The 25,849-nt window shown below is 42.4% G+C and overlaps 1 protein-coding gene across 1 annotated transcript; it reads left to right on the top strand.

Moving 5' to 3' along the window:
• Window positions 1-291: 291 nt before the first annotated feature.
• Window positions 292-25,849, top strand: ranbp2 (RAN binding protein 2). The gene is made up of 29 exons (XM_079733593.1): window positions 292-480; window positions 981-1,048; window positions 1,148-1,259; window positions 1,344-1,496; window positions 2,230-2,460; window positions 2,561-2,703; window positions 2,862-3,057; window positions 3,354-3,494; window positions 3,638-3,797; window positions 4,414-4,595; window positions 5,113-5,300; window positions 5,738-5,861; window positions 6,531-6,692; window positions 6,807-6,944; window positions 7,087-7,212; window positions 7,300-7,515; window positions 7,613-7,696; window positions 8,103-8,244; window positions 8,466-8,557; window positions 9,340-14,302; window positions 17,041-17,211; window positions 19,083-19,166; window positions 19,351-19,520; window positions 21,000-21,393; window positions 22,422-22,520; window positions 22,735-22,883; window positions 23,220-23,493; window positions 23,695-24,041; window positions 24,940-25,849. Exons 1-29 carry the CDS (start codon window positions 409-411, stop codon window positions 25,246-25,248), a joined length of 9,690 nt encoding a protein of 3,229 aa, XP_079589719.1. The 5' UTR covers window positions 292-408; the 3' UTR covers window positions 25,249-25,849.

The following is a 25,849-nucleotide window of genomic DNA, read 5'->3' as shown; positions in this document are numbered from 1 at the left end:
ATGATAATATTTTATCCACGTTACTTCACTCGAGTCGAGAACAGAATGTTGTTGTTATTTAATTAAATAATGACGCTTGGGCTATGCACGGTTCTATCGGTCAAGAGACTGTTCTAGGCCGGGTGTGAACAACTTCAAAGTAAAAGTGCGTCAATCGGTGATTCAAAGTTTCAATTTCGTATTATCCGTCAACTCAAACAAGCCAATGACAAAGGAGTCTCCCGCCCACGTGACTCAACAACCATTGCTGCCATTTGCTGTTACGAGACTGCGCACTGTCACCATGATGGCGGAAGAGCTATTGAGGCAGTAACGATTTGAGAAATTACGAACACTATTTCTAATTATCGTTCAACAATTGATTCTGCCACACATTAGTATAGAGATCTAACATTAATTTCCGAAGCCATGAGGCGAAGTAAGGCTGAAGTGGATCGCTATATCTCTTCAGTACACAGTTCGTCCCCTTCGCTCAAAGAGGTGAGTTGAGCCGGTGGCTAAAATTAGCCGTTCAGCCATCATGTTTATACCAGCATGTGCTAAACGTTATGGCGAATAAGCAAGTTGTACCCACCACAAACATGAAGCTAATATGTTAACCTTACTGACGTCTCTGCAAGGTGAAACGAGCAGAATATTGTGGTTCGTTGAAACGTTACCGTTACTAGATCACTATTTTGTTAGCTTGAGTCTTGACCGTGTCCTCCATTGGAAATGCGCGGTAGAATCCCGAGTCGCGCTGCTTCGGCCGCGATGTCTGGCTGATGTGGGACCGCCAGCTGGACGTTACCCCTGTCCTTTATTAAGTAGTTAACGTTTAACATGACTTAATATGCTGTTATTCACTACGCATAATGGTTCGTCGTAGCTTTCCGGTCGAATATGGTTTTCTGAGTTCGTTGAATTAATAGTCGTCTTGTTCAAACGACCATGTCAAACTTTCATGACTTGAATATCCAATGCTGTAATTTCTTCTACAGAAGCCAATCAAAGGCTTTTTATTTGCCAAGCTGTATTTTGAGGCGAAGGAGTATGAACTTGCTAAAAGGTAAGCCTTTTTTATTTAAAGCAAACCATTTGAATACCATTTTGTTTTGGAGTTTGTTTATATTTGCATACGTAAATGTTTGTTTTGTTCTGTCTTTAGACATGTGTCCGAGTATCTTAAAGTCCAGGAGAGGGACCCCAAAGCACACAAATTCCTTGGTCAGCTTTTTGAGAAAGAGGGAGAAGTTGACAAAGCAGTTGGATGTTATAAGGTATGTAATCACATATACTGTAGCCATCTGCAATGCTTCCACTGTTGAAGGTAAACTACATTAAAGAGTTCTGTCTGTGTGTAGCGGTCAGTGGACCTGAACCCAGCACAGAAGGACCTGGTTCTGAAGGTGGCTGAGTTGCTGTGCAGTAAGGATCCAACTGACGGCAGGGCAGAGTTCTGGGTGGAGAAGGCCAACAAGCTGCTCCCTGGTAACCCAGCTGTCTTCAACCTCAAGGTGAGATCAACTGCAAGCTACTTTCAACCATTAATAACAACATGCCAATGTTAATATTAATTTAACTTGGTTGGTTCAACGTCATGCGTCACACTCTCTAGTCTGTAGCAGGTTATACAAAAATGGAGCTGAATGCTGCTACAATACTATCGCTTCTGTGTTTCGGTTCTAGTTTTGTTTGCATAGAACTGCAGTAACCTACAATACATCACATGTAAACAAGACTAATGAAAAAGGCACAGCTGGTTCAGATACTTTAATACAACTTTTAAAAAGATTGTCGTTTGGGCAATTCATCATTCGATCATGAAGCATTACTTCTCTTGTAGTAATTATTCCTATTACCAATGATGAACGGCCACATGCCAACAATATTGTATTCCTTTAGGCTCACATAGCGATTCAGTCGCCCGGTGAGAACATTTAGAACAGTTAATTCATTAAGCCTTCATTCACTATAACACCAGGACAACTTGTTCACTCTTCTTAATTCTCCAGTCTTCTCTATAGCCACCGACTTATTCTATCTATCCTATTCTAAATACCTTCAATTTAACATCTCTTCCTGTCGTATTACGACTCAGTATATATATACAGTATATTCTCATTTACTTTGGAGAATGGAATCGCAAACCCAATATCGGGAATCAAACCAAATCGTGAGCTGAGTGAATGGTTACCCCCTCCATCATCCTCGTACCCCTCATCTATGTACAATTGTTTCCCTAATCAGGAGAAGCTTCTCAGCCGTCAGGGCCAACAGGGATGGAACCGCCTTTTCGATCTTCTGCAGTCTGAGTTAGCGGTGCGCCCAGCCGATGTCCACGTCAACATAAAGCTGGTTGAGCTGTACTCTAAAGATGGCCGCCTGGATGAGGCTGTGAAACACTGCTTGAGCCATGAGAAAAAGGGCCAGCTACGCAAAAGTCTGGATTGGAACTCTGTGGTGGTCGACACTCTGCAGGTCAGCCATTATGTATTTTGGATAAAAAAGATAGTGTAGATAAAAATAGTGTGACGTTTTCACCTTTTAATACTTTAACTGACTTGGCATGTGTTTTAAGGAAAACCTGGCCCAGCCCGGTGTCTCCAACAATGAAAAGCTGTGTCGTCGCCTTAAAGGAGAGCTGCTGCTGGCCCACTGCAACCTGTTGAGACTCGAACTATCAGTCAGTGGAGTGATGCCCGCACTTGATGCCCTAAGAAGGTAGGTTTAGTGTGTTTGCATATGCCCACGCAGACGGCATAAGCATTGATTAAACCCAACTCTTTAAGATCTCCAAAGCGCCATGCGGCATAACCCCTTTGAGATAAACCAGATATAATGTATGTGCGTGTTTGTGTTTTATTTTTATTTATTTTTAGTTTTGATGAAGCCATGCGGTCTGTGAGTGCCACAGCAGGTGGCCAGACAGACGAGCTGTGTGAGGTGTTTGGAGAAATGCGAGCTCACCTTTACCTGCACACTGGTACCCTCCTACTGAAAATGGCCCAAGAGCGTGAGCAGAACTGGAGAGCTGTGACCGACTTGGCCACCCTCTGCTTCCTGTTGTCTTACCAGGTATATGCTTATAGAACCTAGAAAGGTTACTATATTAAAAGTGTAACTGTTCCCAACAATAAAACGTAGCATACAGCACACAGCCAGTTCGGGGGTTCAAAAGTGCACGTCTTAATTAAACAGTGCAACTTTATAGTGAAATGATGTTATTATACTACTGTATAGATAGCCCCTCACACTGATAATGTCAGTAATAGATGGCTGGTCGTAGACAACATAAAGGTAGAGAAAGGCGAGTGAGCAATTGGATGGAGTTGTTCGAAAAGTTAAATGTCAATATTGCTTTGTCATTTTAGGTGCCCAGACCAAAGCTTAAGCTGACTAAAGGAGATCAGTTGGCACCCCAGCTGTTGGAGCTGATGGCCAACGATAGACAGAGCCAGGCTGGGCACATGCTGCTCAACCTTAGCTCGGAGCCACAAACCTTTATCACTGAGGTCAGTGGAACAATCGTTTACCATTTCATCACTTTTCAGCTCAAACAACCATCTTATGCTGCTTGTTTTTTTTCTTGACTTTGGAATGGATGTATTTGAGCTGCCTTTCCTTTTCATACATTGTACATTTTATTGTATTGTAGGTGGTGGAAGCATTTGGTAATCGCATCGGGCAGAGCTCTCTTTTTGAGCTCCTGTTTGGAGAGCAGTCCTCAACAAGTGCCTCCTTCATGGCCAATGATGACTTCTGTTCCATCAACACACAAGTCCCAGAATTTTCCCAGCTGGCTAAGTGGGACAATGGTAAGTGGAGTACAGGGGTGTCCTCGACAGCCCTTTACAAAAACTGCATGGTCGAGTGATGCCGAATGGTTCAAACACTCTAAACTTCTATAAATCAATTGGCCTATCTGGATTTCCCACAGCTGTCTTTAGGCAAGCACAGCGACTGCTAAAAGACTCACCATCTATGACAACAAATTGCATACCAAAATACCAAAACATTGATTTCAGCATCTGCAAAAAAAAATACAGAATATGCAATATTTATAAAATATAGGCTGCTATGAGCTTTAGAAAAAGCCTTAGAAAAGACAGATTCCCCCCCACAAACCAGTCATCGTATAACTGATAAGTTTTCCTTCTTGAAGCCAAACAATGCTGTGCTATCATTAATTTAGCCCCACCATGCTCCCGGTGTATTTGTCCCTCTGTTAAACACGCACAACTTTAAAGACGCGAGGATTCCATTAAGGACGACGACAACCAAATGTATTTTTATTATAGACTCAAATCATTGATAGTTCGAGGTTACCACTAGTCGAGTTATTCTGCCACTTTTTAGTCCTTGCAAAAAACGTAATATGTGTAATTTGCTAGAACATAATGGCTCTCAATTGGTTCTGTTTGTGTTCTGTAGGTTCCATCATGCTCCATGGAGGAGACTTGCAGCACCTGAGCTGGCTGGGCCTGCAGTGGACCTTGTTGGCCCAGAGGCCAGCCCTTCGAGACTGGCTCAAGCAGCTCTTCCCCAGACTCAACCTGGAAACATCCAAACTTGACACCAATGCTCCCGAGTCCATCTCCCTGCTGGACCTGGAGGTACTTTCCAGGGACTAGATGTTACTTTAAATACAAACCCTGTTTGAAAACCTGATCATATCTTCCAGCATTGGGAATCATCAGGTAGTGGTGTACTCCCTATATATGAACCCTGTAGTATCACAATGCAGGTCTGATGTGAAGGTTCAACTAGTGCTTGAGAGGGCAGTCAAATCAAAGGTGCACACAAGGCCTCATTTGTTTTAGTCATGTTTTATTAGTTTTGGTTGGGTTTCCACAATTTTATCAAACTACTTTCAAATGGGGTTTGACATTCAGACCTTATTCAAGCTCAAATTTAATTTCCAGTTTTTCTGAGAATGATACAGTATTTCGGTATAATCTTCTAAAAATCATAATGGACTACCTAGATGGGGTTCAGTATGCCTTCACAAAATAATGAATAGGTTCACTTCACACATAGGAATTCTTAACTATTCAAAGACTAAAAGTTGCTCCTGTTGAAGGTAGCAGAAGGTAGCTTCCATTCTGATTTATTTAAACTTTTTTTCTCAAGGTGTTTGTGTGCGGGGTGGTGTTCTGCTGCCATAGCCAGCTCCAGGAGACTGCTAAGATCAGCTGTGTCGGCCAGCAGCCACTCAGCGAGCCCCGATGCCTTCCTCTTCCTCTACTCCGCTCCCTGTCCAGTGATCGGCAGAGGGAGTGGTGGGATGCCATCTACAGTCTCATCCATAAACAAGCCCTGTACGTTTATTGAGAGATCTGCATGTGGCCACAATGAAGGCCAAAGGCATTCTTTCCATTTTTTTTCAACTAACACCCTTTTACAGCCCGCAAAATATTTGAATTTTTTTCAATCCACCTTTTGACTGTATGACTGTAAACTTTAAAGCCTAGGTAATGATATGAATTCCGTTCTGGTTGGTAAAAATAAATAATGGGTGTTTTTTTAATTTATGACATAGATTCTATATTGAGGGTAATATGCTATAGAGTTTTGCAACTCATGGAATAAACTCCCAAGATTCAGACCTTGGGTTATTACATTCCTCAGAAGCACAACTTCATGAACAATTTTCTATATTCTAGATGAGCTTAATAAGAATTTCCCACTTGTCGGACTCCCTCAGTGTTTTAAAAGTGCTCTACATTGCATCAATTTTGCATTTTTTATTTTGCAGAACTGGCACGTCAGCCAAGCTGCGTCTGGTTGTGCAGCATGGTCTGAGTTCACTCAGAGCAGGAGAGAAACACGGCTTGCAGCCAGCACTCGCTATTTCCTGGGCTCAACATCTCAGCCAGATGGTGAGCATGTATCCAGTGTTTAGCACCTAGCAGGTTACCCAATACTTGCGTGCATGCTGTTGCCTTCACATTGTTCACGTTCGGTTAAAGGAGAAATCCGGTGTAAAATGGATCTGGGATATGTTTGCTATGATAACGAGTTGTAATGTTCGTTTGGGAGCAAAAAAGCGCCTAGAGACGCATTCTTAAGTTCGCTGTTTTTAGCCGATTCTACCAAAAATGCTATAAATTTGGAACGATAGGGGCATGTCTCATGGTAAAAACTAAATCGCTATTTTAAACAAAAGTTAGCAATGCCTCGTTTTATATGTTAAGACCCTTATTATACTACCAAATAAGTGTCGGGCTACTTCTAGCCTTTTAAGTGGTATAAAAAAGCGGTTTAGTTTTTACCATGAGACATGCCCCTATCATTCCAAGTTCATAGCGTTTTGGTAGAATCGGCTAAAAACAGCCAACTTAAGAATGCGTCTATTGTGCTTTTTTGCTCCCAAACGAACATTCTAACTGATACTAAACATATCCCAGATCCATTTCACACCGGATTTCTCATTTAATGTTGAAACTTATTTTTTTACTTGGCTTTGATTAAAACAGTAGTATTTCTCTGTTTAGTACTATGCCCAGACTTTTTACATACTCGTCATTAAACCAGATTTGTCTCCTCAGGGCATGGAGGTGAACTCATACTATGACCAGAAGGAATACATCGGCCGTAGTGTCCACTACTGGAAGGCTGCTCTTCCTCTCTTAGACAAGATCAAAAACAGGCGAAGCATACCAGAACCCCTTGACCCCCTCTTCATTCATTTCTCCAACAGAGATATCCAGGTAAATTATTATTTAATTTGATAATTTCTTTACAGTTTAAGACTATGTTGCATGCATACAAGTTATATGACTGCAACAGTTTGTTAACACCTGTTAACTTTTTCCTACTTTCAGATCTCAATTGTGAAGGGCTATGAGGAAGAAGCCATGATAGGATTTGCGTCTCTCTTGGACGTAGAGGGTAAGACAGAAGAAGCCATTTCCACCCTGGAAACGATCAATAACGTGTCATCTTCCTGGCATCTTGCACGGGCAAGTCCAAGTTTCAGATTACTTGAATGAACTAATTGTACTCGGGTTGCTGTTGACAATTATTGTGTTGCCACTAGCAGATCAGCCGCATTCAGTTGATTTGGTTTAAGTAGAGGCTGCCTTTCATTGATATTCTCCACAGATCTACCAAAGGCTGTCAGAGGAGGCAGGCAGTGGGGTAGAGGAGACACAAGACCGGTGTATCATGTTCCTCAAAAAGTTCAGAACTTACCTGTTGAAGATCTACAATTCAGATGACCTGGAGCAGGTTTGTTGTGGTTTGTTGTGGACAAAATTATGGGGTGAATTGTTTCCTCTATAGGTATAAGTCAGTGATAAATCAATTCTACCCCAGCTGCCGATATCCATGGAAGAGGTGATGGACCTCTTGAATGAGGTGAATCAGCAGCTGGAAGAGATTGGTGAGATTGCAGAGGAGAAAGAGGAGACGGGAGGGGCCCGAAGAGCACCAACCCGGCCCACACCAGAAACTACCGCAACTTTCTCCCGCATCAACTTCCCAACCACGTCACCCAATAAAAGCACAGTTTCTCCCTCCAAAATACACCTGGTTGGTTATTTTTCATTTATAAATGGGTTGACTAATTTAATAAACCTATTGCTGATGTTTTCCGTAACTTACAAGGTTTTCTTTACATTATCAACAGATGTCTCCTAAGACACCACCGCATTGGGTCGAGGATCAGAAGTCTCTGCTACAGATGCTCTGCCAGCAAGTAGAAGCTCTCAAAGTAAGGTTTTTTATGTTGCATTTTTGTGGTATTGCAATCTGAGCACGCTAGCATGCAGTTTTGGTAGTCGCAAAATCTCGAGATCGGAGCCCTCTCTATTCGAGTCAAAATATGATTTACCGTAACCCTTGGGCATTTGATCAAACATTAAACTAAAAAACCCTGCGCATCTACAGTTTGAAAGAAAGGCTGAGACCTTTTTTTTGCCTTTTATCTATTATCCAGATGTTCTGCACATTGGTTGTGTAGTCTGGTGATAAATCACCCTCTACTGTACATTTGTTGTTATTGTGCAGCTGTGCGTGTGTAAAAAATAAGTAATAAAATGGGGCTGTAACTACTTTCCAACCAACAAACATGGATTGTTTGTGTGTAGAAACTCAGACGCATTTTCTTTACATTGTAGAATGAGGTCCACGATCTAAAGCACAATTCTAGTGGGAACCTGGGCTCCCCTCATCATCGGATGTATGGGGACAGCTATGGAGCCGATGGCCTACAAGAGCCCTACACCCCGGTACCGCCCTTTCAAGCACCACAATTAACAGGTAGGTTTCTAAATAAGTCGGTATTGTCAGTTACTTGTTTAAGCTATATGAGGTGACTATAAACTTAGGTTACCCTCCACAGATTGCAGCATCTATCTTGTCATGGCATGGAAGGCAATATAACACATCTTTAAATCCTTGGGATCTGATCGCAACTCTTTCCTAAAGTAGAATAACTAGTTAGGTTTCTAAACAAGTAAAACGTGTGTGTTCTTTCTCAGATGCTACCACAGGGCAGTCTGGGTACTACAACCAGTCTTCATCTTATAACTCTCAATATCTACGCACATCAGCAAATGTGACCCCCACAAAGGTAAGATAAGTAGTTGATATTCAGATTGCCATTTTGGACTAGGGATGCACCGATTTGTTTGAGATTCATCCGTCTCGGCTGATACTTGCCTTGTTGACTGCCATCGGCCTATCGGAGAATAAGATGTCATTCATCGATGGGAGTGGCTAATGTTGGATGCAAACACATACGTTAATGAGCTCACCATTATCATACACAATCCAGACACGTGCAGGAAAGCTGTTTGTTCTTTATACACACCCAATGCAAAAATGTCCTTGAAACGGTCCAACTCATTATTGATTCATTAAAGCTTAGTTACTACAGCTGCGGCTTCCCGGTAGAGGAACAGTTTGAGCATTCTGATACGTGCAGTTTATCAAACGTGAAACTATAACATTCGCTTATATGTTAGGATAAATCAGTGTTGGGTGTGTATTAACCATATAGTCAATGGTATAATCCGTTTCTCTTATCCTTGGAGTGCGAGTGATTTTGTTGGCTTAATCATTTCAATGAACAGTTCTCCTTCAGACTATATCTCCTTTTTCTTTTAAATAATTAACTTTTAACGTATTGAGATGTTCTGTAAACCGTAGTCCAAACTAAACTCTAGCGCTCTATTTTGAAGTTCAAGATCTGATCTGTACTCTGCATTGGCAAGAAAGAAAATTAAACAAAGAAATAACATCGTTATATGCCATTGGCAAGAATATTGGCCCAGAATATTACTATCGGTGGATCCCTATTTTGGACCAGTGAGCTATGACTCTTCTAATGCATATTTTTGTGCTTTATCACAGGGTTCAATGTACAACATGAATCGTATGCCCCCACAACAGCATATGTATTCCTACCAGCAGCCGAACCACACACCACCAATGCAACCTGCACCGCCCTGCGTCTACCCCCCACAAGAACAAGTTTTCGGTGCACCTCTTCGCTTTGAGTCACCAGCAACCAACCTTCTCTCACCGTACAGTGAGGAATATTACAGCCATGGTGTGACTCAGCCAACAACCAACCTGCCCCTTCCTGAGCCTGGTTACTTCACCAAACCCTCTCCGGTTACCGTTCAACCCAAGAGCATTGAGGGGAAAGCAATGGATTTTGGGAAAATCTCTTTTGGCCAAATAGCATCGACTGACATCCCAAAGGTTCCTAGTCTTGTTGCTGGGCCAACTAGTCAAACTGCACAATCTGCAGATTTCAAATTCAACACTAATAATTTCAAATCCAACGACGGAGACTTTACCTTCTCTGCTTCTCCAGTCAAGCACAGTGAGAGTCTGCTTGGGCTGCTGACTTCGGATATTTCCACTAAAACAGACTTTGAGCAGAAGCCTGGGACTCAGGATCAATCCACTAGCCAAGGGAGCATCTTCACATTTGGAACTAAAAATCTTTCTGGGTTCAGTTTCGCAAGTGCAACAACAAACACTGGAATTTCAGGCGTATTTGAAAAAGTTGAGAAGCCATTTAGTTTTGGGGATGTCAACAAGCCTATAGATGAAGTTGAAAAGCAACCTCAAGTCGAGCAAAATCAGCCACTGGAAAGTGACAATGACAGCACCCAGTTAGAGGATGATGATGATGGTCCTCATTTTGAACCTATTGTACCTCTGCCCGATAAGATAGATGTCAAAACAGGTGAGGAAGAAGAACAGGAATTGTTCTGTAATAGGGCCAAGCTGTACCGTTTTGAAATGGAGACAAAAGAGTGGAAAGAGCGGGGTATTGGAAATATAAAGATTTTAAAGCATAACATTTCAGGAAAGGTGCGAATCTTAATGAGGAGAGAACAAGTCCTTAAGATCTGTGCCAACCACTATATCAACGCTGATACCCTACTTAAACCCAATGCTGGCTCAGACAAGTCATGGGTTTGGAATGCCATTGATTATGCAGATGAGCAGCCCAAACCTGAACAACTAGCCATCCGTTTCAAAACTGCGGAGGAGGCAATGCTTTTCAAAACAAAGTTCGATGAAGCTCAACAAAATGTGCCCAAGTCACCAGCAAAGCATTGCTTGCAGGAAAAGAGAGAGGTGGGCTATAAACTGAATGAAACCAAATCATCATTTGGAGCCCAGTTTGCACTTAAGGAAGGAGAATGGGACTGCAATGTTTGCTATGTGCGAAACAAGCCCAAAGATATTCAATGTGTAGCTTGTCAGACCAAAAATCCACAAACTGTGTCAAAACCAGAAGGAACGACAGTCACTGACTCCAAACCACCACCCCCACTTGGAGGACCAACAGCAGCAAGTAGCTTCACTTTCAAATTTGGCACTGAGTCTTCAAAGAATAGTTCTAGCACTCCATTTTCAGGATTTGGTGCATTCGGTTCTTCTAATCCTCCATTTTCATTTGGTACTAGTTGTCAAAGCCTGGCCGATACTGGAACCAGTGCATTTGGAGCTCAGTTTAATAAGAAGCAAGGTCAATGGGACTGTGCTGCATGTAATGTAAGAAATGAGTCGGCCTCGAACAGTTGCGTTGCCTGTCAAGCTCCTCATTCCGCAACAGCATCAGGTGTAACAAAACCATCAGAAACCGCTGGTCCACCTGCAGAAACAGCAGCTGCCCCAACCACCAAGTCTCAGAGCTCTGCGTTTGGCTCGAGTTTCGGAAGCCAATTTGGGATGAAGGCAGGTCAATGGGACTGTGATGCATGTTATGTAAGAAATGAGTCATCATCGACGAGTTGTGTTGCCTGTCAAACTCCTCAGGCCTCAGCAGCATCCGTTGTCTCAGGAACATTCGGTCCATCTGCACAAATGGCTGCTGGCCCAAACAGCAAGCCCCAGAGCTCTGCGTTTGGATCGAGTTTCGGTAGCCAATTTGGGATAAAACAAGGTCAATGGGACTGTGATGCATGTTATGTGAGAAATGAGTCCTCATCGAAGAGTTGCGTTGCCTGTCAAACTCCTCAGGCCTCAGCAGCATCAGTTGTCTCTCAAACAGCAGGCCCACCTGCAGAAACAGCAGCTGCCCCAACCAGCAAGCCCCAGAGCTCTGTGTTTGGATCGAGTTTTGGTGGCCAATTTGGGATGAAACAAGGTCAATGGGACTGTGATGCATGTTATGTGAGAAATGAGTCCTCCTCAAATAGTTGTGTTGCCTGTCAAACTCCTCAGGCCTCAGCAGCATCAGTTGTCACAGAAAAAGCAGGAACACCTGCCCAAATGAAAGCTGCCCCAACCACCAAGCCTCTGAGCTCTGCGTTTGGCTCGAATTTCGGTGGCCAATTTGGGATGAAACCAGGACAGTGGGACTGTGATGCATGTTATGTAAGAAATGAGTCCTCATCCAAGAGTTGTGTTGCCTGTCAAACTTTGAATCCCTTATCCAAAACGACTTCCCCTACAGCTAAAGCACCATGCCCTACTCTATCACTGGGAGCCATGTTTGCTAAGAAAGTTGGGGAGTGGGACTGTGACACTTGTTTGGTCAGAAACAATGCGTCGGTCAATCAATGTTTGTCCTGTCAGACGCCTAATCCTAACCAAAGTTCTAGGGGCCCTGGTACTTCCTCAGGCATCAGTAGCTCAACATTTAGCTTTAGTTTTGGAGATAAAACTGCATCGAGTCAATCAGCTGGAACTGCCTTTACTTCTGGCTTTGGTAGCAGCAATGGTTCTTCCTTTAAGTTTGGAGTGCCCCAATCAGAAATTCCTGTTACTAGCGCTTCAAGCTTTTCATTTTCATTGCCCATCCAAGCTGGGGGATTCAAGTTTGGTGCTCAAGAAACTACAAATGAAGTATCTGTGATGAAAACTGGACCAGTGACTGCTTCTACAGTCCTCAAAAACTTAGCGGACCAACACAAAGAAACAATGTCTACACAATCTATTGATGGAACTAAGGAAGACGAAAATGCACTGTTTACTGGTAGGCATGATGCATTCAGTTTTGCAGCCTTGGCCACCTCTTCTAGTGGGGACTTTCAATTTGGCCAGAATGATCCCACTTTTAAGGGCTTCTCTCGTGCTGGCGAGAATCTGTTTTCATCCAACCAGGGGTCTCCAAGCAAGGTAGACTCTTCGGCTGCCCAGGAGGAGGAGGACATGTACAAGACGGAGGAGAATGATGACATACAGTTTGAGCCTGTTGTTCAGTTGCCGGAAAAGGTTGACCTGGTCACGGGAGAGGAGGAAGAGCAGGTTCTATACTTCCAGCGTGTTAAGCTGTTTCGTTTTGATACCGGCCTAAGCCAATGGAAAGAACGGGGCTTAGGTGTCCTCAAATTTCTCAAAAATGCCGCTAATGGCAGACTAAGAGTTTTAATGAGAAGAGAGCAGGTCCTGAAGGTATGTGCCAACCACTGGATCACCACCACAATGAATCTTAAGCCTCTAGCAGGGTCAGACAAAGCATGGATGTGGTTAGCAAATGATTTCTCTGATGGAGATGCTAGACTAGAACAGCTAGCAGCCAAGTTCAAAACACCAGAGCTAGCATCGGAGTTCAAGCAGAAGTTTGAAGAGTGCCAGAGACTCCTACTAGATATCCCATTGCAGACACCACACAAGCTTGTTGACACTGGCAGAACAGCCCATCTCATTCAGAAAGCTGAGGAAATGAAGACTGGTTTAAAAGATTTGAAATGTTTCCTGACCGATGGGAAAACTAAACTCTGTGATGAGAGCGCAGCAAACCTCACACCATCTAGCAATGTAATGGGGCTGACCGTAAAGCCCAACACTGAAGGCACAGGTCCTACTTTGGAATGGGATAACTACGATCTTAGAGGAGAACCTTTAGATGACTCTGCTGACACTTCTGTATATGCTTCTCCTCTAGCAAGCAGTCCCGTTAGAAAGAACCTATTTAAATTTGGAGAATCCACCAGTGGTTTTAGCTTCAGTTTTCAGCCTGGCATCAGCCCTTCCAAGTCTCCTGCTAAGCTCAATCAGAGCGGAGTGTCAGTGGGCACTGATGATGAGCAAGATTCAACTCAAGATGAGGACAAAGATGGTCAGTACTTTGAACCCATTGTACCCTTGCCTGATCTTGTTGAGATTTCCACAGGAGAGGAAAATGAGCAGGTGGTCTTCAATCACCGGGCTAAACTGTACCGTTACGACAAAGACCTTAACCAATGGAAGGAGAGGGGCATCGGAGAAATCAGGATCCTGCAGAACTACGACACTAGACGAGTGAGGCTTATCATGAGACGAGATCAGGTGCTCAAGATTTGTTGCAACCACTGGATTACAACGGCAATGAAGCTAGAAATGATGAAAGGATCTGAGAAGGCCTGGGTGTGGAGTGCTTTAGACTTTACGGATGCTAAAGATGGCAGAGTTGAACAATTGGCTGTGAGGTTCAAACTACAGGATGTAGCAAATGCATTCAAAGAGGTATTTGAGAAGGCCAAAAATGCACAGGATAGTGAGACACCAATGACCCCAGTGACTTCAAGGGTGGCCACTCCTCAGGAAACAATGCCAGCTATGAGTACACCTACACAAGTATGTGGAAAAGAAGCGATTGCCATCCTGGAAGAAGCCATTAAAGAGCGCACAGACCTGATTTCAGACATTCAGCCATTGACAGCTATAACTTCCAGTCCTTCAAACCCTATGAAGATGGTGGTTTCTCCCCCCAAGTTTGTCTTTGGTACAGATACCCTCCAAAAAATCTTTGGCCCAACCAAGTCTTCTCCAGACCCAGAGAATTCTTCATCTAACTCAAGGACCGAAGATAACCTCAATGTGTCCCAGTCATCTGCATCACCTGCATTCAAAATCCCAGAGAAAGGTAAATCTTCCAAAGCCAAATATTGTAATTCATTCCATTTAGTTGGTCCATGTTTTAAAGTGTATCCCCATCCTTACCGTGCAACACTATTCAATGCTCAATGCTGAGAGGAGCTCGCCAACATGGGTTAGCAAACACTTCACTTTCAAGAATAAATGTGGAAATTTTTGACTAGTTGGATAATCGGGGGACACTTTGTAAATGATCATTCCCAATTTAAATGTAGCCCGTGACATTTTAATTGAACACACTATTTCTTTAAAAGTGTTGAATTAGGTCCTACAATTGTTTGAGATCACAGGTACACAGATCTTCCATTGATGGAATTAAATTATTCTGCACCTAATCGCTATCTAAAGTACCTCCCTTTCAGCAACCATTCATAAATCCCCCATCCATTTTTGTCTTTTTTCATGCCCACTTCAATTCATTTAGCTCGAATTATGTAGAAGGCAGAAAAACCCTAAAAAAGTCCTAAATATATACAAAATAAGGCTATCTTAACTGGTAGAGCATGGCATTAACACTGCCAGGGTCTTGGGGCCACCCTTAATAAAAAATAATATACACATTGCGAGACGATTTGGTTAAAAGTGTCCACCAAACAGTAAATGCCAGATTATCTAATTTGACAATGGTTTATGTGGTGCAGTTTTTCGTTAGAATAGTAGTTAATTCAGCTGAGATATGAAATGGAGATGAATTTAGCTTCTTTCTTCAAACATGCTATCTTTTTAGGATTGGATTTTAGGCTTTTCAAAGATAATCCAATGGCTTTTTGGACCACCACATCGTCCTTCCAATTTGAGTCCCCAGGTACTTCTCATTGCCATGCCCCTGTCTGTGTGTGCCATGCTATGCCACATGTTACCAGCTTTCACCTGAAAGAAGGCGATAGCCGGGAAGCAACACACATTTAACATGTTGCATGCCCAGTGTGTGTTGCCAAAAACAGAGTGTAACTCAACTTTGAATGAGCAGTTAAACCTTTATACTGTCATTGAATCCAAAGCCATGATAATTTCCAAAGGGCGATGTTGGCACAGTAATATTATCCTCCCACTGTTGGAGTCTGTCACAAATTTAAAAAGTTTCACTTGATCATGGGCTAAAGGGTGTGTAAATTATGCTGCACACTGCCTTGGTGAATTTGTTGACATTACTTTTGCCATTTTAATCAACCTATAGGCCTCATTACTTTTTAAGAACTATTCAACACTTGTGGCACTTTACTACAGAGATCTGGACCAAAAGATTGGTTCCGATGTTCGGATCTCGATGGGCACAAAAGTGTATAAACGTGTGCTACTCGCTAACAGTAGTGCATGTTTTATTGCAATGATATAACTGATCGTGCATGTGAGTGGCATGCTCAAATATTCCATTCAGGAACTATTCCAAGGCCGTAGTACAGCACCTGACTAGGTCAGACATGTCCTTAACCTGGTGTAATCAAACATCTCTGTACTACATTACGTTTGCTTAACTTTTTATCTAAAGGTTATTATTTTAAGAAAATGTTACAATTAAACTGAACTCGGCGGTTCAATCATTGAACCGCCATGACATTACATTTAAAAAAAGAAACAAAGAATTGATTTGGTATTGGAACCAAAAGACCAGTAGTCGTATTGGTCGATTATTCAGTTTTTATTTGATTATCTTGGGCGTTCAATAGGACTGGAATAAATCAATTGATCATCTTTAAAAAATGTAGCGTTTGACCCCTAGTTCAGAAATTCCCAACCTGAGAGCCCTTAATGTTGATGGAATTTCCAGATTAAAATGTATCATATGTATAAGGGAATTAACGTTCCAATTCAAAATCTGAACTATCAGTTCCCTTGTCACAGATTGGAGCATGTATGTATTCTTCAGGTTCATTGGGTTCAAATAACCTTTTGTGCTGTAATTAAGGTACCTTAGCAAATTTGGTAAACTCAAATTAAATAAACAGTAGAAATAATTTATTGTATAGTTCTTTCTATATTGCCAGTGCCGCCAATCTCTTTCCTCACAAACCAATTATTCACACTCCTCCTATCAAAAAGTTGTACCTACTAATAATAACCAGCTGCTACGGTAATATACTATAATTTTTTTATATAGATATAAGCTCAATGTTATCCCCTGCTTTACCAAAAAACGTACCAAACCGAACCTGGAATTTTCTGAACCGTTCCACCCCTAATATTTATAGGTCCCTAAAGTATGGCTTCTTTTGTTAATTGGGTTATGGTGCAGTTCTGAAATATTGAATGTTAGGTTGGCTTCTAGCCACAAACACTTTTGGGAAAGGGAAGGGGGCTTTGAGTGGAAAAAGGCTATAGTTTAAAATGCATTAGCCAGAAAGCAGTTTCCTTGTCTATTTCAAAATTCTTAATAGGTGAACCAGTACCAAAGAAAAGCTTTCCTTTTGTTCCCAGTGAACTAAAGAAATTACATTACAGCTTATAATTAAATAGAAATTGGACTGTCAAACAGCATATTAAAAAAGAAAGGAAGAATACACACCTTGAAAGAAGTTTACTTTCCCTGAGGTTTTTGATAATAGTTATTCTAATACAATTGCACGTTTTTAGTTTTTTTCTAAAGCATCTTGTTCATTTGTGTGAATTCCTAACATATTAACGTCCTGTCTTTGATTTAAATCAGCTGGGTAAATTAAGTAACTGCAAATACAATGACATCTTTCTTTCTAATCTAAATTCTTTTTTTCCTCCAAATTTCTGTTCCAGTACCCAGTTCTGCTGAAGGAAGTGGTGAAGATTGGGTCTCTGATGTTGAGGTGGTGTACGTGAGGGAGCCTACGCCTGAGCAGGCAGCGTTGGCCAAGAGTTTACTTCTGCCACTGACTTTCTTCTGCTACAAGAACGAACCAAGCTACACCAGCGACGATGAAACTGATGGTAAGGTTATAACAAATAAGAGGTTATCAAAGTAATGCACAACAGACATCTGCAATTGACTTCAAATTGTTTTGTTAAGTTGTGCATTAAGCATAAATATTTTTTGATTGAATACAGTGAAAGCTATCCTCATTTCAGTATCTACTCCTTTTGGTATATTGAATTGGTCTATTTTTCCTCCTGGCTGCAAAGCCAAGTAACTAGGGGTGTAACGGTAAACAAAAGTCAAGGTTCGGTATGTACCTCGGTTTTGAAGTCACGGTATGGTACAGGACGGTACGGTTCATAGTTAAGGGGAACATTTTTGATCAGCAGCAATGAAAACACCAATAAACTTGGTTATGGCATTTGCATTTCTGAATTCCCAGACGGGGTTGTTGAAATAGTGTCGTAAGCTGGGTTTGCACAGCTCGTTATAACTGCACAGCAATGGTGATAGTAACACCTGGATGGTGCCTTTTCAAATGCGTGTGCATGTTGAAGTGCTGCACGGAGAACCCTCTCCGTAGAGCCTGTCGGAGACCATCTCCGTAGCTTATGTGCGCATCCAATATTTTTTAACTATCCGTCGACGCAACGGAGACGGCAAGGGCTGTAATTGGTCCTCTAACAAAATCATTTCCGGAATCACTTCTCTGGTTTGACTTTGCACCTTATTTACTTTGTACATTGTTTACTTTGCACATTAAGGATCAATAAAACACCAAAAAAGATTTGAAAAGCTTTGGAAGTTTAACACTGCTTACATGGTTTTTAGTCAACATATAAGATCGATCCGGCGGCGAATTGCATTGCGTATCCGACATCCCGACGGAGAACTGCGAATGCTCGAGGTGTCTCCATAGTTACGGAGTCGGATTACAGAGTCGGAGTAGTATACTTTGGCTAAATAGTCCAGGGGGAACTCCGACTTCATGTTTTAAATTCCGCATCGCAAAACAAGCCTTTACATTCGCCATATTAACGCTATATACACCACATTTACGCAGCGCGGTCCACCTCTGCCTGTACTGTGACGGTTCAGTACAAATACGTGTATCATTACACCCCTACAAGTTACCAATTGCCGAATGCTCAAGGGGCAAAGCGAAGCCATTCTCATTACGCGACGGTGCGTATAGGTGTGGTTTAAGTCGTACAAACAAAACAAAACAGCAAGGTGGGGTTAGACCCCACTAACTGACTTTGCGATGTAGATGTATGTACTTTTTGACATTTTAATGGCAAGATAGTATATCCCACATAATTAGATTAGCTACGTTATGGTAGCTGACCTGTGGGGGGGAGCAGGGTATGCACGGAAGGAGGCCCACCTACTCTTTCTTAGATGTGTTATATAATACAGAATATAAGGCTCTCCACTGCAAATATTTGAATTGCCAATCAAGTATCAATTGAGCAGTGGATTTTGACTAGCAGCTAAGAACAGCGTGCTAACCTCAACAACCGAGCTGATTCTAATTGAGGTGCGAACCATGGGGAAGCTGACCAGCCCTGAATGGGCCTTGAGCTCCCCTGGAGATGCTTTTTCATAAATAAAAAAACGATTGACCAACGAGGTCCTGTATATGACTGCGACACATCCCAGTAATAAAAAGCAATTTAAATAAAGGTATTCCCTTGGTATCAATACGTGAATCTTGGCAACATTGTTTTCATTGGTGCCTTTTAACGTTTTTTAAATGCACTTGATGGAGCAGAACAGTTGACGCAAATTGACCAAAGGTGATAGTTCTTTTTCAATCAGATGAGTCAAATATTGCGGAAGAAAAGAATCAGGTCTGCAATGGTTCTGCTTCAAGTGTCCTGTCTGGGACACATTATGGGTTGTGATGAAAGTCTACGGGTTGAATTTGATTTTGACTTTTCAGATGAAGACTATGAATCTGCTGTGAACTCCTTAAACGGAAAGCTCTACCCTGACCCTACGGAGAGAGGAACCACAGCATCTGATGGTACGTGATATACAGCCCTAATTTCATGGAAGATATCAGTATTCAAGAGAAAATCTACACAACAATTCTCATAGTACACTACACATAGTAACACTTATTGTAAGGGCTGCAGCCTACTATGAATTATGGGGCTTTCCAAATATAGCCTAAGAGTTTGTCTTTTCTCTGACCGGATTTACCTCAGATCCAGACTGCCAGGTGGTCTGGGAGAAGAAGCCCACACCAGAAGAGGAGGAGAAGGCAAAGAGCCTACAACTCCCCCCAACCTTCTTCTGTGAACTGGGCACAAGTGATTCAGAGGGAGACAAGGCTGAGGAGTTTGAGACGGAGGTCCGCAAAGTTCAAGAGGCACTGGTGTGTATGGAACTTAAGTATGAGATAATCCATGTTGTCATTTTATTTCAGGAGGATTTTAAAGCTGAAGTGAACCCCCTGTTTCAGCTTGATTTTCCACAACAAAAGATGCATTTTGGGTGGAGACCCTAACTCAAGAAGTAGGGGGATTAGAGCTTATAATGAGCAATGTTGTACATGAAATTAATCAACCACTCATGGATTATACAATAAATAGCCTTGATTTGAGGCTAAAAAGTGGTGCCCCATTTTTCAAAACGGTTGCTCAAAGTGTTTGATAACTTGAAAATATGAAATGGTGCACCTTTTACTTGAAGCTAAGATTGTTCTTGATCCTTCTATTTTATCATACCTCCATTTTAAAAGAATAATCTTAAAGGGGACATATTATGAAAACAACACTTTTCCTGGGATTTGGGGTGTTGTTTTGGGTCTCTGGTGCTCCCACACGCATACAAACTTTGAAAAAAATCGACATGATTTTTTGAGGGAGATATGCATTTCTGAAAGTACCCCGCCTACAGTTACCATACGAGCGAGTCAGTTTTGTCGCCCCCTCCTACGTAGGAAGGGGGCACATTTGAATATTACCTCCCACTTCCCCACCCCCCTCCAATCAGAGCATAGATTTAGATTAGATTTTTTGGACCAGCGGATGAGATCTTGGCGGAGATGTTTGCATTTCAGAAGCAGGGATATTCCATTCAAAAATAGTTGTCTAATTTGTCCGTTTGCCATGTGACTGCCTGGCAGGGATCCAACAACGTAATCTATCTAAACTATAACCACATTTCACATTAATCGCAAATATTCCGCTGCCTCAGATTTTCCTTTGTAGGCACGATGAGAGAAGCGGGCGAATCCGCTGTCAGTGCTGTCAGTGATACGCGGGTATATCCAATATGTGGTAGTGTACCCACTCACCATTGGCATGTATGCGCGCTTCGCTCTGTGTGCCTGTGCGTGTGTGAACGAGAATGACAGGGAGAAAGAGTGCTATGCGGATATGAATGAACGGAACGATATTTATATTTCAAAATTGCGTAAAAAATAAATAATTAAAAGCAGAATCAATTTGTGGCGCTCGGTTTTGATTCTGTGGGTTGGTATGGGAAACACTGTATTATATTAGATAGAGCTCCAGGAGTCCGCAAACGGCAACAATCACTTCTCCATGCTGGGGTTCACTCTGACAGCTCATTGGTCAATGGGCAGCAGCAGCTTATTTGCATTAGTTACAGACACTAGAAACAGCTCATTCTGAAGGGACTGAAACAGATGGGAATAGCGGTAGGAGAGATTTTTTTTCCTAAAAGCTATCTCCGGCAAACAGCTTAAAAAACATGTTTTCTGGATCTCATATACTATGTTTACTTGTTGGGAAACACCATAATGTCACCTTTAAGTAATATTTTTTATCAATGCATGAAATAAGGTAATTATTTTTTTTGTTTGTTTTTTGGTTTCCTTTTGTTGTAGATTGCCCAACAAAGTGCAGAGGCGAAGTCTTCCGCTGGTGCTTCAGAGACGCTGCCTTCAGGCCAGCTCTCCGGCACGGAGGATGCAGTCAGCACAGGGGACGCCGTCAGCACTGAGGACGCCGTCTGCACTGAGGACGCCGTCTGCACTAAGGACGCCGTCTGCACTGAGGACGCCGTCTGCACTGAGGACGCCGTCTGCACAGAAGATGCAGTCTGCACAGAGGGTGCAGTCTGCACCGAGGGGGCAGTCAGCACCTTGGCTGAGGCCCAGAATACTGTCCCAAGCAACGGTTGTCCCATCGATCTCTCAACCAAGAAAAGCAAAGAGCCAGACTCGAATGTTGATGCTGCAACTCCTTCACTTGCCAATATTTTCACCACTACTAATCAAGGTATACATGTTTGGTTATCTTTAACTAGTGTGTAAGGCTGTGTTAGTAACATAACCTACTCGTAACTGCATTTCTACATAGGCCCTTTTCACAGCAGACATTTTGTCATTGAAGGGTGAACACGGGTGAGAGTATAACATTTATTATGGTCCTGTTCCATTTAGGTGTGTCACACTAAATAGGTGGGGACTAGGGTGTCCATGACTAAGAATGTTGTTTGTTAACTCAAAGCAATCCACCCTGACTACAAGTCATCTCACATAAATGTGAGATGAAGTAATAAAAAGAATATTGCGCGTGATACGTCTTCCAAGGCTAGGCAGACCTTTGGCCTTAAGCTAGCGAGCTTGTCATGTGTTTTTGAGGAGTGGCTTTTGCGGGATGCCTGAAGGGAAGGGAGATACATTTTTTGGGTTTAATATTTATATCATTGGCTTACTTTGGCTGGTTTCTCAAAATTGCTTACCCTAGCTGTAATGGACCCTTTTCAGAGGCGTCATCGTAGGATAAACTCATTTTGCTCATTACACTCATGCTGGTACTATTTCTTGTGTGTACCATGTATGGGTAGAAGACCAACCTGCCTACCTAATCAATGTTAACACTTGTGTTTACCTTGCTATGACAGCTCAAGGATAAGGTTCAATAGTCAATGGTTGTTATATTCAGTAGTTTACCCTTCTACCCTTACCCTGGTATATAAAAGTAGCAGGCCCATCATTAATATTTTTTTCATATGATAAAGTCTCTTTGAGTGTTCTATCGATAGTTTGCCTCTGTCCACCATACTTATATTTTCCTAAGGGCCTACTCATACGTTGTTTACATTATAGATGTAAACAACGTATGATAGATTCCCCCCCTAATATGTACCTTGATAAACATATATTTTTTTTCAACGGCATTAATATATATTGTGTTATTGCAATATAACAAAGTCGTATTTAAACAATAGAACATTATGCAAGTTTGGTCCATTGGGATCCACAATGTTCAACATGTTTCTCTTCTTTACCTTCTTAATGCAGACATCAACTTCGGCTTTAACACGCTCGGGGGCGGAAGCTTCTCCTTCGCAGAACTTGCACAAAACACTGGAGATGGAGAATATGCCTTTGGATCGAAAGGTCACTGATCATTTACAAGTTGGAACAAATGCCGTTTGCATTGCCTGTGTTCCTTTTTCTTCTTTGACCTTTCCTTGATATAATTTTTACATATGCTCCTCCGTCACTTTCGGATGCTTTTTCCAAAACAACTTTCAGTGAACTCAACTTTCCGGGATATTTAGAAGCATAGCTGCTCATAATGAGCGGACACCTATCTTCCTCTCCTCTTTAGACACCAACTTCTCCTGGGCAAATGCTGGAGCCTCGGTGTTTGGTGGTGCAGCCAAACCGAAGAACAATGGCGAGGAGGGGGAAGGGGATGAAGGGGAGGCTGCCGAAGAAGTGGACATTCACTTCGAGCCCATAGTGTCTCTGCCAGAGGTACCTTGTCTCCACCTCCTCTTCAATTGGATTACATTTATTTAAAATGATTTAGATTCTCCTTTGTAATCCAACAGGTTATCAGCCAGGTTCAAGATTGTGTGAATGATGAACTGCTGTCGAAATGCAAATATTTGTACTAGCATTACTTACGCAAAGTTTTCTAACATAGTCAAAATGCATGGAAAGCTCTTTTGATGTACATGATTTGTACTAGCGTAGTGGTTTCATACATACACAGCAGCGCCTCTTGTACTTTGCAGACCCATCAGAAACTCTTCTCCCTTTTAAGCGCTGAAGTCGGCTTCCATTCAAGTTCTCGCTGTCCCTCCCCAGGTGGAGACCAAGTCGGGTGAGGAGGACGAGGAAATCCTGTTCAAGGAGCGCACCAAGCTTTACCGCTGGGACCGCGGGCTCAACCAGTGGAAGGAGCGCGGCGTGGGAGACATAAAGATCCTCTACCACCCCGTCAAGGGCACCTACCGTGTCATCATGAGGAGAGAGCAGGTGCTCAACGTGTGCGCCAATCACATCATCACACCCATCATGGAGCTCAAGCCCATGAACTCGTCAGCCAACGCTCTGGTCTGGACCACCACTGACTATGCAGGTAAAAGGCCACTCGCATCAGGAGTGTTGTGATGTGATCCTTAATATATATACCCCCTTTTCTACAGTCTCCAATGTGTTCGTCAATCTATTAGCCAATCAGAATTTGTCAATATTCATGTTACTTAATTATTATAATTTGTATGAGATTTCTTTCTTTTTTATCTTTGACGGCAGCTGTTAACTCTTTCTCCTCCTCCAGAGGGCAATGCTAGTGTGGAGCAGCTGGCAGCCAAGTTCAAGAACGCAGACCTAGCTGACAAATTCAAGAAGACCTTTTTGGAGTGTCAGCAGCGGTTGAGTCAGCCCAGTGAAGACGCCACCTTGCAGACGTTGTCCCGAGCCCAGGAACATTCCCGGGACACCAATCCCAGAGTTTTCCTGACCATCGCCGCTGATGACAAGACCCTCGGCACCATCGGCGTCGAACTGTATTCCCACGCTGTCCCAAAGACGGCAGAGAACTTCCGGGTGCTCTGCACGGGAGGCAGGGGCTTTGGCCTGAAAAACTCCATCTTCCACAGGGTTATACCCAACTTCATGTGTCAGGTCAGCTGTTAATAGCAATATTTAGAAAATATGAGACCACACCACACCGTACCGGTAAAACCAGATACCACCCAACCCTAGTGTTCACCAACCTCTTCATCCCAAATGTACCCGTATCCGGGTAAAGCACACCCTTGCATTGCCAGACAAATTGCAGACTGCAATTAGTCTCGAACCGCTCTGTTAATTTTGGATTTACAAAGGGTGTCAACAACTGGCGCAGAAATGAAATGACGTCACGTTAGTTAAGTACTGTCTCGATGGTGTAATCAACAGACCATTCTACAGCAGCGGCAGCTATCTCTATTGTTGTTGAAATGCCTCTATGGCGCGCCTGCACCATCATCCTTTTTATCCCGCCTCATGTTAGACAAACCATTGTGATTGCTGTTCTATTTTGTACGAGGCAGAACATTTGTTGTATGGGAGGGAAGCCATACCTTATCTGGAGAGCAAATGAAACAAGAGATTGCAAGATTTGTCTGGTTAACAGGCTAGGTAGAGAAAAAGTTTACAATCAATGTAAAGTCCAGGATACAGTTATCATATAGGGTTTTGGAATTAAAAGACATGGAGCAGGGTGAAAGATTATACAATTCAATAGTAATACATTTTAGACTAGAAAGATTCAACCTCTTCCGCACTAAAGTACAGTAACGACGGAATCTAGTACGTTGGAGTTGAGCATCCGTCTCCGAATAATAAAAGGTCAAATAAATATATGATATTAAACTGAATTTTACCCCCACCACGTTGAAAGCCCCTCCTTTTGTAATAAACGAGGCAATTCTTAGGTTTGAAAACCTGTGGAGAAAAATCTTTGCGGTTTCAATCCGGTAACACTGTTTTATGATATTATTGCTGTCATCAGGAACCTTACATGACTCTCTGTTTTCAGGGAGGTGATTTCACAAACCATGATGGCACCGGCGGCAAGTCCATCTACGGTGGACAGTTTGAAGATGAGAACTTTGACATCCGACACACGGGCCCGGGCCTCCTGTCCATGGCGAACCGCGGTCGGGACACAAACAACTCCCAGTTCTTCATCACTCTGAAGAAGGCCGAGCATCTGGACTTTAAACACGTGGTGTTTGGCTGGGTTCACGAGGGCATGGAGGTGGTGCGGGCGATGGCTGAGCTGGGCTCTGCGTCCGGCAAGTCCAGCAAGAAGATAAGCATTGTGAACTGTGGACAGGTTTCATAGACATTGATAACTAATATGGTGAAAAACACTTTGATGAGCACAGGAAACTCTAAATGTCATTATTTTCTCAATCAACTCCCCAGGAATCGGAAGTTAAATGCTATAATGAGAGCATGTGATGATTGTTCTTTCTCTTCTTCAGTCCTTTAATGCAGATTGATTCTTGCCCTCCTTTTTTAAGCTGGACTGGAGTAGTCCAAACATTCGTACTGATCATATTGGCGAAGGTATAACGAGACAGCTTTTTGTTAGAGTCCGGTGTTGTTGCTGGGTTGCACTTAGGTTTTACATTACATGTCACCTTTTAAGGGAAGTTGTTGTACAAATATGTATAGTTATTTTCCTGTTTTCAGAGGTAGCATTGATAATTCACCATGCACCATATTTTCCTGACGTTGTGTTCCTTTTTTTTAATGCTGACTTTCTATATGACTTGTTTTGCCTGTCCCTGTTTCTGTAAGAACGATGGTTATACCTAAGGCTACAAAATTCCTGCATTGTAACGGGACAGACGGAACCAGATTTACCCTAAAAATATCAAAAGTAAAAAGGGTTCTTCTCGTACTGAGATGAAGAATTTAATAAAGTTGCTGTAATTGTT

The sequence above is a fragment of the Pollachius pollachius genome (assembly GCF_949987615.1).
Source record: "Pollachius pollachius genome assembly, chromosome: 3".
Taxonomy (NCBI): Eukaryota; Metazoa; Chordata; class Actinopteri; order Gadiformes; family Gadidae; genus Pollachius; species Pollachius pollachius.
This window is presented reverse-complemented; position numbering and strand designations above follow the sequence as displayed.